We start from the raw sequence: 13,520 nt of genomic DNA, 5'->3' as shown, positions 1-13,520 counted from the left end.
GTGTGTGTGTGTGTGTGTGTGTGTGATGGACTCACCTGCAGAGACAAAGTCCAGAGACTCAGAGACAAAAACACGAGCTGGAGATTTAAGATGGACAAACTAACGTTAACTGTCTGTCCCTCTGTCTCACTGTCTGTCCCTCTGTCTGTCTCCCTCTTCTCGTTACTGACAACAAACAGAAGAGCGCTCTCTGTTCACTGACTCTGTGTGTGTGTGTGTGTGAGAGAGAGAGAGAGAGAGAGAGTCCTGATTGGCTGCCTCTTAAAAACCAGGAAGTGGATTCACAGAGGATGTGGAGTTCTTTTCTCTCGCTGTTATTATTATTAAAGTGCGATTCTGTCACATTTGTTGACCTTTGACCTGAACTGGGTTACTGTTTAAAATCAATGATTGTTTATTTATTTTTTTTAATGAAAAAGTTATTTCCCCCTTCAAAGTAAAAGCACATCATATTATTTTGAAATGTTTTTCTGTTTTAAAACGGTTTATTATTTGAAACTTGTATAACTTTGTCATTGAGCAGCAGTTAAAGACAAGAAAAGGTGGATTTGTCCTTTAATATTACAACTTTAAAAAAACATGCAACATAAAAAAAAGAAAGTATCGAGACGTGAAAACATGTAAATTATTAACATTCAAAGAGTGAAAAAAACAAAGTTTTCTTTTTTAACTCTTTTTAGCAAAGCTACACCTGTGTGTGTGTGTGTTCATGTGTGTGTGTGTGTGTGTGTGTGTTCTCATGTTTCCTCATGGATTTACAATCACAGTGAACATGAAAGTGTTTCTTTCTTTTAACTTTAAAATGTAAAAGTGACAAGAAGACACAACAAAAAACATCCCATAATACTTCAACAAACAAAACAAACAGAGAGTGAACTTTAACAAAGCTTCACACAAACTGTAGCTTCTGAACAAAACGACACATGAAAGTGAACACATGAAAGAAAGTGAACACATGAAAGTGTTTTCCTCTGGAAACACACGGATAATGTTCTTTTCTCCTCCTCCTTCATCCCTCCATCGTTCTCTCTGTGCCTCAGGGCTTCTCTCCATATTGTCTTCATTAAACACGCCGAGCATCAGAGTGTGTGTGTGTGTGTGTGTGTGTAGAATGAGGCCGTCGGCTCCTAAACCACATTCTTTAAATTCCCTGTAAATAAGACAAAGAGACAGAAATGAGTGTGAGGACAAACACATGTAACACACACACACACACACACACACACACACAGATGAAGTTAATAAAATCTACGTCAGCTTCACGTCTTTATCTTCACTGTAAAGAGTTTTGTAAACCACTCACTCTCCCAACCCAAAGTCCATAGAGAAAACCAGTGATTTTAGCTCACAGGGACACAGGAGCTGCTGGTCCTCTGCTGCCTCGTGTGGTCACTTTGTGTCATGAAAGAAGGTTTTTTAAAGCTGAATTCAGTAAAATCAGTCATTGTAAGTTAGTGATGGAGAGTGGTGTGGAAGTGAGTGACTTTGGTGTGGGAGAGTGAGTGACTTTGGTGTGGAAGAATGAGTGACTTTGGTGTGGGAGAGTGAGTGACTTTGGTGTGGAAGTGAGTGACTTTGGTGTGGGAGAGTGAGTGACTTTGGTGTGGAAGAATGAGTGACTTTGGTGTGGGAGAGTGAGTGACTTTGGTGTGGAAGAATGAGTGACTTTGGTGTGGGAGAGTGAGTGACTTTGGTGTGGAAGAATGAGTGACTTTGGTGTGGGAGAGTGAGTGACTTTGGTGTGGAAGAATGAGTGACTTTGGTGTGGGAGAGTGAGTGACTTTGGTGTGGAAGAATGAGTGACTTTGGTGTGGGAGAGTGAGTGACTTTGGTGTGGGAGAGTGAGTGACTTTGGTGTGGGAGAGTGAGTGACTTTGGTGTGTGAGAGTGAGTGACTTTGGTGTGGGAGAGTGAGTGACTTTGGTGTGGGAGAGTGAGTGACTTTGGTGTGTGAGAGTGAGTGACTTTGGTGTGTGAGAGTGAGTGACTTTGGTGTGTGAGAGTGAGTGACTTTGGTGTGGGAGAGTGAGTGTTTTTGGTGGGAGGAGAATAAGAAGAGATGCACTTCATCCCTTCACCTCCCTCTCACCCTCTCATCACTAACAACATCAGTGTGTTTGTGATGATTTCACATGAACAAACAAACACACTCATTCATCTGTCACTGATATCTGTCTGATTATTATGGTCTGTCCAGCTCTTTAAAGAATAACTGGTTCCTTTCCTTTGGTTTTTCTGAGAGCGACTGAAGGACACACTGGTTTCCTCTGCTCTGTGGCTAACACGTCCACACACACACACACTCATCCACACACACGTCCACTCACGTCCACGTGCACAAATCCACAAACATCCACACACACATCAACGCACGTCCACACACACATCCAAACATCAGAACCAGACATAAACGTCACTCTTCTTCTTCAACAAAAACTGAAATGAAAGTAAAGACACACGCACGTCCACACACATGCACACTCATCCACACACACACACACACTCATCCACACACACACACACACACACTCATCCACACACCAACACACACACACTCATCCACACACCAACACACACACACACACACACAGACCTCTGATGGTGCTCAGGACCTGGTCCAGGTGTCTGGAGTGGTTGCGGTCTGGTCTACAGCTTGGACTGATCTCCAGAGAATAGTCTGGTCCATATTCTGTGAAAAACTACCACACACACAGTTCGTTTAGATGCTGAACGCGTGAACACTGAGCACAAACACAACGTTCAGGAGAACATGAACGTGTGAACACAAACACAACTTTATCTTCTCCAGACGTTGTTCTGAAAGAACGCAGCAAAGTTCTGGATCAGTTTGACATTTAAAAAACAACAGTGATGAAGAAGAAGATTTATTTACACACAAACATCATCTCTCACGCAGTGTGTGTGTGTGTGTGTGTGTGTGTGTGTGTCTCTGGGAGCCGACACTTCTCTGACGGCAGCGAGGGGCGGGACAGGAAGTGGCTGCAGACAGGAAGAGAGGAAGTCAAGAGGCGGGACACTTCCCCGCTGCCAATCTGGGACACGGGACAAGAGACGTCCTCCCTTCCTGTGTGGACTCTCTGAGGTACACACACACACACACACACGCACGCACACACTCACACACACACACACACACACAAAAGGCTTCTCTTTATCATGAGAATGTTACAGTTATTATAAATAAAGGTGAAACGACTGATGGTTGTTAGAATATTATTCTTATATTATGAACCAAACACAAACCGTCTCCAACATTATCACACAATAGACGTTCAAACCCACAATATAAGTTATCTGTGAGGGCCGGTGACCTTTGACCCTGTGTTTTTATAACAACTGGGATGGATTCAGAACCATTGTGTGTTATCTGTGATCATCGGGGAAGAATTCACACAAATAAATCAAATGATTTCAAACTACATTTGAGCAGAAATCACTTTGGAACGGTTAATCTGTCAGAATGATTATTATCATCATTATTATTATTGTTATAATTATTGCGTCGTCGTTTCTCTCTTATTGTGAAAGGCACTTCTTCACGTGTAACTTCCTGACTTTGAAACGTTGTTTCCTCCACTTCAATAAAAGGAAGTTAAAAGTTATTTATCATGAGACTGAGACTCAAAAACATCTGATACAACACAGAGCACGACATCAACTGATGAATGTGTGTATTCACACACACACACACACACACACACAGACACACACAGACACACAAAGGTAGTTTTTGTTCCTGTGTTGCTGGAACTTCAGCTTTTGCTTGGTCATCATGGATAAATGCCCCTCTTATCGAGCACAACGGACACACACACACACACACACACACACACACAGTTGTGTGATGCAAAATGACCTTCACAATTGATCTTTAGTCATTATCATTAGAATGTTTGTGGTTGTGTGTGTGTGTGTGTGGCAGCTGCTCACTCTCTGATCACTGTTTTGTTTTCAGTGAGTGCTCTTTAATGAGGTCAAAGGTCATTTAGGAGCAGAGGAGAAACAAGAGGGACCTTCATCATGGTCACACACACACACACACACACACACACAGTCTGTCTCACCTGCAGACAAACGCCAGGCGGCCATCTTTGATTAGCGGCAGTGACTCAGCAGAAGGTGCACACAGGGCCGGTGTGTGTGTGTGTGTGTGTGTGTGTGTGTGTGTGTGTGTGTGTGTGTGTGTGTGTGTGTGTGTGTGTGTGTGTGTGTGTGTGTGCATGCAATGAATGAGCAGGTTTGTGCTTGTGTGGGAAAGTGTGAATGTCACGACACACAGTGTGTGTGTGTGTGTGTGTGTGTGTGTGTGTGTGTGTTACCTCATGGTCTGGTATCTCAGACGACAGCGTCTTTCCCAGGACAGACGCCGTCAGATACGTCCAGCAGCGAGCCGTGTTCGCCAGGTTATAACCTCCTGATGACAGACACGTGAAGTGATGTTACTGCACACGTGTAAACACACACACACACACACACACATTCTTGTACTTGCTGCATACTGAGGACTGGGTTGCTGACAAAGTGAGGACCAGCATTTCCACTTTATAAATCAACACAATTACAAATGTCTACTTCATGAATGACATCTATAAAGAACTACTGGTTGCAGTACCATAAAATGTCTGCAGGTAGAGCCCCAGAGCAAAAAGGGCTGGAAAACTTTTTTTATTATAATTTTTTTTATTATTATTTTTGGTATATGGTACGATACTGTGTCGTCCAAAATTTGAAAAAAATCTTTGACAAAGAATTTTTGGTCCAAAATTTGAAAAAAATCTTTGACAAAGAATTTTTGGTCCAAAATTTGACAAAAACGTCATACGATACTATGTTGTCCAGAATTTGAAAAAAAAAATTGACCCAACATTTTTGGTCCAAAATTTGCCAAAAGCGTCATTATACTATGTCGTCCAAAATCTGAAAAAAAAAATTACCCAAAACTTTTGGTCCAAAATTTGACAGAAATCTTTGAAAAAAAATTTTTGGTCCAAAATTTGATTTTAAAAAAAGTCATTATACTGTCGTTAAAAATTTTGACCCACAATTTTTGGTCCAAAATTTGACAAAAACATCATACGATACTATGTCGTCCAAAATTTGAAAAAAAAATTGACAAAAAATGTTGGTCCAAAATTTGACAAAAACGTTATACGATACTATGTCGTCCAAAATCTGAAAAAAAAAAAATTACCCAAAACTTTTGGTCCAAAATTTGACAGAAATCTTTGACAAAAAATTTTTGGTCCAAAATTTGATTTTAAAAAAAGTCATTATACTGTCGTATAAAATTTTGACCCACAATTTTTGGTCCAAAATTTGACAAAAACGTCATACGATACTATGTCGTCCAAAATCTGAAAAAAAAAATTACCCAAAACTTTTGGTCCAAAATTTGACAGAAATCTTTGACAAAAAATTTTTGGTCCAAAATTTGATTTTAAAAAAAGTCATTATACTGTCGTATAAAATTTTGACCCACAATTTTTGGTCCAAAATTTGACAAAAACGTCATACGATACTATGTCGTCCAAAATCTGAAAAAAAAAATTACCCAAAACTTTTGGTCCAAAATTTGACAGAAATCTTTGACAAAAAATTTTTGGTCCAAAATTTGATTTTAAAAAAAGTCATTATACTGTCGTATAAAATTTTGACCCACAATTTTTGGTCCAAAATTTGACAAAAACGTCATACGATACTATGTTGTCCAAAATTTGAAAAAAAAATTGACAAAAAATTTTGGTCCAAAATTTGACAAAAACGTTATACGATACTATGTCGTCCAAAATCTGAAAAAAAAATTACCCAAAACTTTTGGTCCAAAATTTGACAAAAATGTCATTTGTTGACTTTGGTGTGGGAGAGTGAGTGACTTTAGTGTGGGAGAGTGAGTGACTTTGGTGTGGGAGAGTGAGTGACTTTGGTGTGGGAGAGTGAGTGGTTTACAAACTGACGTAGAGTCTTTAGTGAAGAGGGTTAATGATGGGGAAAAGTTTGGACCAAAGCAAATGTTTCTCACATTAATCCAGGATCGATTCAAACGTGGTCACAAACTTTAGTTTAGTTTTAGAAGACGAGGGAAAGATGAAGATGAAGAGGACGGAGTGGAGTGATGAAGAGGAGGATGTAACGCAAAGAAAGTATGTGGGACACAGAGAAAGGAAGAGAGGTGGGATTGTAGTGCAGTAAAATGGCTTCATTGTGTCGCATAATTAGTCGCTATCATCTGGACGAGGGTCTGGAACAGAGCCCTGTGTGTGTGTGTGTGTGTGTGTGTGTGTGTGTGTGTGTGTGTGTGTGTGTGTGTGGGTGTGTGTGTGTGTGTGTGTGTATGTGTGTGTTGCACACTGACTTTCATAAACGATCCATCGATATCATTACGACCTGTAACTATGACTCGATTTAATGCCAAATGGTTTAAAAATAAGAACTCTTTGTTGCATTCTGCGTTCTCACCAGCAGAGGTCACTGATGCTGACACAGAGTCTAACCTTTAACACACACACATGAAGTCACAGGGGTTAGCGTTAGGACGTGCAGTACCTCCTCCCAGCAGCAGGGTGGGCAGCGCCCACTGCAGGACGTGCTGCAGACACTTGGCCACGCCCACAGGGGTCATGTTGAAGGAGCACATGGGGTCACCTGCCATGGTGTCAGCACCCAGCTGCATGACCACGGCCTCAGGGTTAAACTGAGCACGCACTTCCTGCATCACACTGACACACGGGAGGACCAATCAGGAGGCAGGGGGAGGAGCCACAGAGGAGAGAGTGTGTGTCTGTTTTTGTGTCTCTGTGTGTGTGTGTGTGTCTCTCTGTGTGCGTGTCTCTCTCTCTTTGTATGTGTCTGTGTTTGTGTCTCTATGTGTGTGTGTCTCTCTGTGTGCGTGTCTCTCTGTGTTTGTGTCTCTATGTGTGTGTGTCTCTCTGTGTGCGTGTCTCTCTGTGTTTGTGTCTCTATGTGTGTGTGTCTCTCTGTGTGCATGTCTCTCTGTGTGTGTGTCTCTCTGTGGAAGTGTCTCTCTCTTTGTATGTGTCTGTGTGTGTGTCTCTCTGTGTGCGTGTCTCTGTGCGTGTCTCTGTGTGTGTCTCTGTGTGTGCGTGTCTCTGTGTGTGTGTCTCTCTGTGTGCGTGTCTCTGTGTGTGTGTCTCTGTGTGTGCGTGTCTCTGTGTGTGTGTCTCTGTGTGTGCGTGTCTCTGTGTGTGTGTCTCTCTGTGTGCGTGTCTCTGTGTGTGTGTTTCTGTGTGCGTGTCTGTGTGTGTCTCTCTGTGTGTGTCTCTCTCTGTGTGCGTGTCAATCTGTATGTCTCTGTGTGTGTGTCTCTGTATGTGTGTGTGTCTCTGTGTGTGTCATTCTCTGTGTATGTGTGTGTCTCTGTGCGTGTCTTTCTCTGTGTGTGTGTCTCTGTGTGTCTCTCTGTGTGCGTGTCTCTGTGTATGTGTGTCAATCTGTGTGTCTGTGTGTGTGTGTCTCTGTATGTGTGTGTGTGTGTCTCTGTGTGTGTCTTTCTCTGTGTGTGTTTGTGTCTCTGTACGTGTGTGTCTCTGGGTGTGTGTGTGTGTGTCTCTCTCTGCATGTCTGTGTGTGTCTCTGAGTGCGTGTCTCTGAGTGCGTGTCTCTGTGTGTGTGTGTGTGTACCTGGTAAAGATCTGGTAGTATCCGTCATCCTTGATTCCGTCCTCCAGGGGGACGTTGACAGCGTATCCTCGTCCTTTACCCAGTCCTGTATCGCAGAGGTCGCCTGTTCCTACAAACACACACACACACACACACACACACACAAACACACACACAAACACACACACACACACACACTTATCTTTCAGAACATTAGATCACTCAGTGATTGATCAGTATAATAAGGTGAACTCTCTCTTTAACCTCTGACCTGGGAAGAATCCTGGAGAGAATTTGTGCAGCGACACAGTCATGACTTTAGACGTGAAGCTGAAGGCGTCTTCTACTCCTGCACACACACACACACACACACACACACACATTTTAAATGTTATTAAACTTCCTCTGTGATGATGATGATGATGATGATGGAGGAGGAGGAGGAGCTTGTGTTTTCCTTCTCATTACCGTCTCCATGATGCAGGTCCACGTCCACATACAGCACTCGCTCATATCTCTCCCTCAGTTTGAGGATTCCTAACACGGCGTCGTTCACGTAACAGAAACCTGACGCCTGGTCCCTGAAGAAGAAGAAGAGCAGCCATGACAGTCTGACCTTTGACCCACGGGCCCATCACAGGTCATGTGACGGAACCAAGCGTGAAATAACCTCATGTTTGTCTCACTTCTTAGCGTGATGCCAGCCTCCTGCCCAGTTAATGGCCACGTCACACGTTTGGTCCACCAGACACTGAGCGGCGGTCAGCGTGGCTCCGCCCACCGACGCCGCGTAGTCGTATATCCCCTCCACCACGGGACAGTCGTAACCTGGAGAATGGTTGACGGACACTTGGTCAATTTAAGAGAAGCTGGGAGAAGAAACCAGAGACAGAATCAGGAAACAGAAGGACAGAGAAGTGTGAGAGGAAGAAGACAGGATGAAAAGAAAAGAGGGAAGAGACTCAGAGAATAGATCGAGGATTATCTTAAAGTTATACGTTTAAAACAAAAGAAAAGGACAAGGTTAGAGAAGAGTGGACGACGCCAAACCTCAGAGTTAAAACTTTAGGAAATATTCTGCAACAAAAGCAGAAACAAATGTGGAAAATACTAAAGCAGCGTGACACTGCCCCCTGCTGGCATCTAACTAACACTGCATGAGTTCTGAATCCATCCCAGGATTCATTTATCCTTTTTGAATAATCAGCATCAGCCAAATTTGAGTTATTATCGTTAATAGACACTTAAAAGTCAAAACTTTATTAACTTTAAGTTTAAGTGAGTGCAGTGAGTTTCAGATTAGATTGATTACGTGAATAAAAGAGAGAATAAACTCTGCATTCATTCATCATCTGTAGCACGTATATTTAGAGCACACACACACACGGAGAACATGAAAACCACACAGGACTTTAATGAGACGGGATTCAAACCTGCGACCCTCTTGCTGCGAGGCACCAACGACACTCGGATCTCTCACCTAAACCATAGTCGACCGACTGAGGGTCGTCGTTGTCTCCGTCCTGGCTGATTTTATGAAGATGTTCCAGGTAAGAGTCTGTGTGGAACCTGGCCATCTCCTCGATGGAGGCCACGCGAGGCTTCACCACACTGAAGAAGAAGAAGAAGAAGAGGAAGAAGAATAAGTCCACAATGTCTATGTCTTTATCTTTAACTTCTATTCTAACAAAAACTAACAAAACCAAAGTCCATAGAGAAAACCAGTGATTTTAGCTCACAGGGACACAGGAGCTGCTGGTCCTCTGCTGCCTCGTGTGGTCACTTTGTGTCACCGAGTTAAGTCTAAAGTAAATATTTTAAAAGCTGAATTCACTAAAATCAGTCATTGTAAGTTAGTGATGGAGGCAGCAGTGGATCAACAACTACTGTGAACTCCTGTGTGCTGTGATGTTAAAATCACTGGTTTACTCTATGGACTTTGGTGTGGGAGAGTGAGTGACTTTGGTGTGGGAGAGTGAGTGGTTTACAAACTTCAACAAACCTGTATTATACTGATAATATGACAGTATTATTCCACATCTGAGCATAAACACGTGACACAGTGAATTCGGGAATCATATGGTGAAGATTGTATTTCGTTTTCGTCACATTTATGAGTGAAAACCGTAAATAACAACAACAACAACAACAACAACAACAGTAGCAGCAGCAGCTCACCTCATGTGCTCCAGCAGACCATAAGCTTCTATCAGTGAGTGAACCATACTCGCCTGGAAACGAGGAAAACAAACTATAACCGTGATTTAAACACGAACAAAGTACAAAGCACAGTTTAACCAGAGGAAAACATAAAACTCACCCTGTTCGGTACTTTGGACAAAGAGTCGCATGTGTGAATGAAGTCCGAGCTAAAAACATACGTGACCGTCTTTTTCCCGCCGCTGTCCTCATCGCTGTCTCCACTGCGACTCATTGACGTTTAAAAACAACCTTCGATATTCGATCAAAAAACGAAGGTTTGATTTGAATCTCACGGTGAAGAAGACGGAAGCGAGCGGCGCCCGGTTTTCCACTCGGGTGTTACATCGTAAACATTCCCCAAACCCCAGACCCGGACACAGTAAATGTGTTGTCCCCGCGTCGAAAAAACACCACAAAATGTTCACGCTACACATGTACGTACTGAAGTATGGTTGTATTTGTTTTTAAGCAGGTGTTTCTCTGATTTCAGTTCATATAAGACGACAAGCTGCTTTAATAACCGCACAACATCGACGCAGTTAGTTCCGGTCGGCGGATGATTTTCAGGAACGGAACGCGGAGCGAAAAGCATTCTGGGGATTTTTTTGTAGTCCATTTCAACCTGTTTATCTTGAACTGATTCACGTGTTCGTCACATTTATCAGTAACTTTATGAAAAGAGAGTTACGATAAGACAAAGGTTCGTTAATACGTCGATAGTTAGTACGTTTGAAAATAAATGCTAATGAGCGAAGTTAATACTAACTAAAACCTGCTTTGTCTCAATATATATATTTTAAAAATCAACGAAAAAACTGTATGTTTTTTTACCCAGATGTTATTCGACTGTATGAATATTCAAATCACACAAAAATAAAACGAGGAGAAGGAAAAAAGAAGAGGAACAAGCTTTAATTTTGGCGGTTGGACGCCTCGTTTCCGGCTGCATTTCCGGTGTAGCTTGACAGCAGCTTCAGGTTTCCTCAGCTGCTGCAGATTTTTAAATGTCAGCGTCACGGCGGAGTTTTCCTCCTCTGATCTAGAAATAATCTCAATAATCCCCTTTATTTTCACCTGAACGGCGAAGACATGGTTTTGCTGACGTCACTGCGGGGGATTTAACGCGTGTTCGTCGTTGTAGTGAAGTGGAATCATTCACCTGTCAGTTCAGTTCAGTTCAGTTCAGTTCAGTTCAGTTCAGTTCAGTTCGGCTCAGTCATGAGAAGTCGCAGCAACTCTGGCGTTAAACTGGACAACTATGTCCGGATGGTTAACCAGACCATCCTCAAACACCAGGTACGCAAATAACGTAACTTTACTCACTTTAAACTGTTCGTTAAACTGTCTAGAATTGACCACCAGACCATTCTCAAACACTAGGTACGCAAATAACGTAACTTTACTCACTGTAAACTATGTAAGAATTCACTAGACCATTCTCAAACACTAGGTACGCAAATAACGTAACTTTACTCACTGTAAACTGTGTAAGAATTCACTAGACCATTCTCAAACACTAGGTACGCTTTTAACTTAACTTTACTCACTGTTAACTATGTTAGAATTGTCCAGACCATACTCAAACACCAGGTACGCAAATAACGTAACTTTACTCACTGTAAACTGTGTAAGAATTCACCAGACCATCCTCAAATACCAGGTACGCTCTTAACGTAACTTTACTAGGTACGCTTTTAACGTAAATTTACTCACTGTAAACTATATAAGAATTGTCCAGGCCATACTAAAACACCAGGTACGCAAGTAACGTAACTTTACTCACTTTAAACTGTTCGTTAAACTGTCTAGAATTGACCACCAGACCATTCTCAAACACTAGGTACGCAAATTACGTAACTTTACTCACTGTAAACTATGTAAGAATTCACTAGACCATTCTCAAACACTAGGTACGCAAATAACGTAACTTTACTCACTGTAAACTGTGTAAGAATTCACTAGACCATTCTCAAACACTAGGTACGCTTTCAACGTAACTTTACTCACTGTAAACTATGTAAGAATTGTCCAGACCATACTCAAACACCAGGTACGCAAATAACGTAACTTTACTCACTTTAAACTGTTCGTTAAACTGTCTAGAATGGACCACCAGACCATTCTCAAACACTAGGTACGCAAATAACGTAACTTTACTCACTTTAAACTGTTCGTTAAACTGTCTAGAATGGACCACCAGACCATTCTCAAACACTAGGTACGCAAATAACGTAACTTTACTCACTGTGAACTGTGTAAGAATTCACTAGACCATTCTCAAATACTAGGTACGCTTTTAACTTAACTTTACTCACTGTTAACTATGTTAGAATTGTCCAGACCATACTCAAACACCAGGTACGCAAATAACGTAACTTTACTCACTGTAAACTGTGTAAGAATTCACCAGACCATCCTCAAATACCAGGTACGCTCTTAACGTAACTTTACTAGGTACGCTTTTAACGTAAATTTACTCACTGTAAACTATATAAGAATTGTCCAGGCCATACTAAAACACCAGGTACGCAAATAACGTAACTTTACTCACTTTAAACTGTTCGTTAAACTGTCTAGAATTGACCACCAGACCATTCTCAAACACTAGGTACGCAAATAACGTAACTTTACTCACTTTAAACTGTTCGTAAAACTGTCTAGACTGGACCACCAGACCATTCTCAAACACTAGGTACGCAAATAACGTAACTTTACTCACTGTAAACTGTGTAAGAATTCACTAGACCATTCTCAAACACTAGGTACGCTTTCAACGTAACTTTACTCACTGTAAACTATGTAAGAATTGTCCAGACCATACTCAAACACCAGGTACGCAAATAACGTAACTTTACTCACTTTAAACTGTTCGTTAAACTGTCTAGAATGGACCACCAGACCATTCTCAAACACTAGGTACGCAAATAACGTAACTTTACTCACTGTAAACTATGTAAGAATTCACTAGACCATTCTCAAACACTAGGTACGCTTTTAACGTAACTTTACTCACTGTAAACTGTGTAAGAATTCACCAGACCATCCTCAAATACCAGGTACGCTCTTAATGTAACTTTATTAGGTACGCTTTTAACGTAACTTTACTCACTGTAAACTGTGTAAGAATTCCCATCGAACACCAGATTAAACTCTGCATTGACTTCAGTCAAAGACTTAACTTTTTAAAGATGGGAAAAAAATGTAATTGCCCTGAACCACAACTAGTTAACGCCTAACTCTAACCTTAACTTGTTTACCCACATGTTTTTTATACTTGGTGAATGAACTTGGTCTCCATGACGACCAGTGGTCCTGGTTGGTTTTGTCTCCTCTGGTCTTTTATTTACACCACAAAGAGTTTTGTCACACACACACACACAACCACACACACCTTACATCACTTCCTGTCTGTGCTCACTGCTTCCTCTCTGTTGAACCTTTTTATGGAGAAAAGAAAGCAGAGAATATTCACATTTAAGACGCTGAAAAACTGAAAAAGACACTGGTTTGAATTAAATAGTTAATGAAACAAACACTTAAATCGTTTAATGGATTATTTAAATAGTTGATGATTCATTTAGTGAACTCTTCCCTGTTACCATGGTTACTGTGTATCTGTGCATCTGTTTATGTCAAATACATGTTCCTTGTTCCACTCAGTGTTTACTTTGAATATATAT

The 13,520-nt window shown here is 41.5% G+C and overlaps 2 protein-coding genes across 4 annotated transcripts in view; one reads left to right on the top strand and one right to left on the bottom strand.

The window, feature by feature from the left end:
* Positions 1-978: 978 nt before the first annotated feature.
* On the bottom strand, positions 979-10,072 carry hdac8 (histone deacetylase 8; the record flags this gene model as incomplete). The annotated part of the gene is made up of 11 exons (XM_083904318.1): positions 979-1,150; positions 2,594-2,699; positions 4,341-4,435; positions 6,565-6,737; positions 7,660-7,768; positions 7,910-7,987; positions 8,107-8,219; positions 8,325-8,466; positions 9,119-9,249; positions 9,817-9,869; positions 9,959-10,072. 11 exons carry the CDS (start codon positions 10,070-10,072, stop codon positions 1,128-1,130), a joined length of 1,137 nt encoding a protein of 378 aa, XP_083760444.1. The 3' UTR covers positions 979-1,127.
* A 732-nt stretch (positions 10,073-10,804) lies between these two features.
* Positions 10,805-13,520, top strand: part of phka1a (phosphorylase kinase, alpha 1a (muscle)) — an 18,863-nt gene continuing 16,147 nt past the window's right edge. For 2 of the 3 annotated variants that reach the window (XM_083909987.1, XM_083909985.1), the window contains exon 1: positions 10,805-11,136. In XM_083909987.1, the coding sequence (XP_083766113.1) occupies positions 11,059-11,136 (78 nt within the window). In that variant the 5' untranslated portion in view covers positions 10,805-11,058. The remainder of the gene's footprint in view (positions 11,137-13,520) is intronic. The other variant, XM_083909986.1, reaches the window with a different exon arrangement.

Source organism: Microchirus variegatus, assembly GCF_963457635.1.
Source record: "Microchirus variegatus genome assembly, chromosome: 2".
Classification (NCBI taxonomy): domain Eukaryota; kingdom Metazoa; phylum Chordata; class Actinopteri; order Pleuronectiformes; family Soleidae; genus Microchirus; species Microchirus variegatus.
The sequence above is the reverse complement of the archived record's forward strand: the minus strand, read 5'-3'. Positions and strand labels throughout refer to the sequence as shown.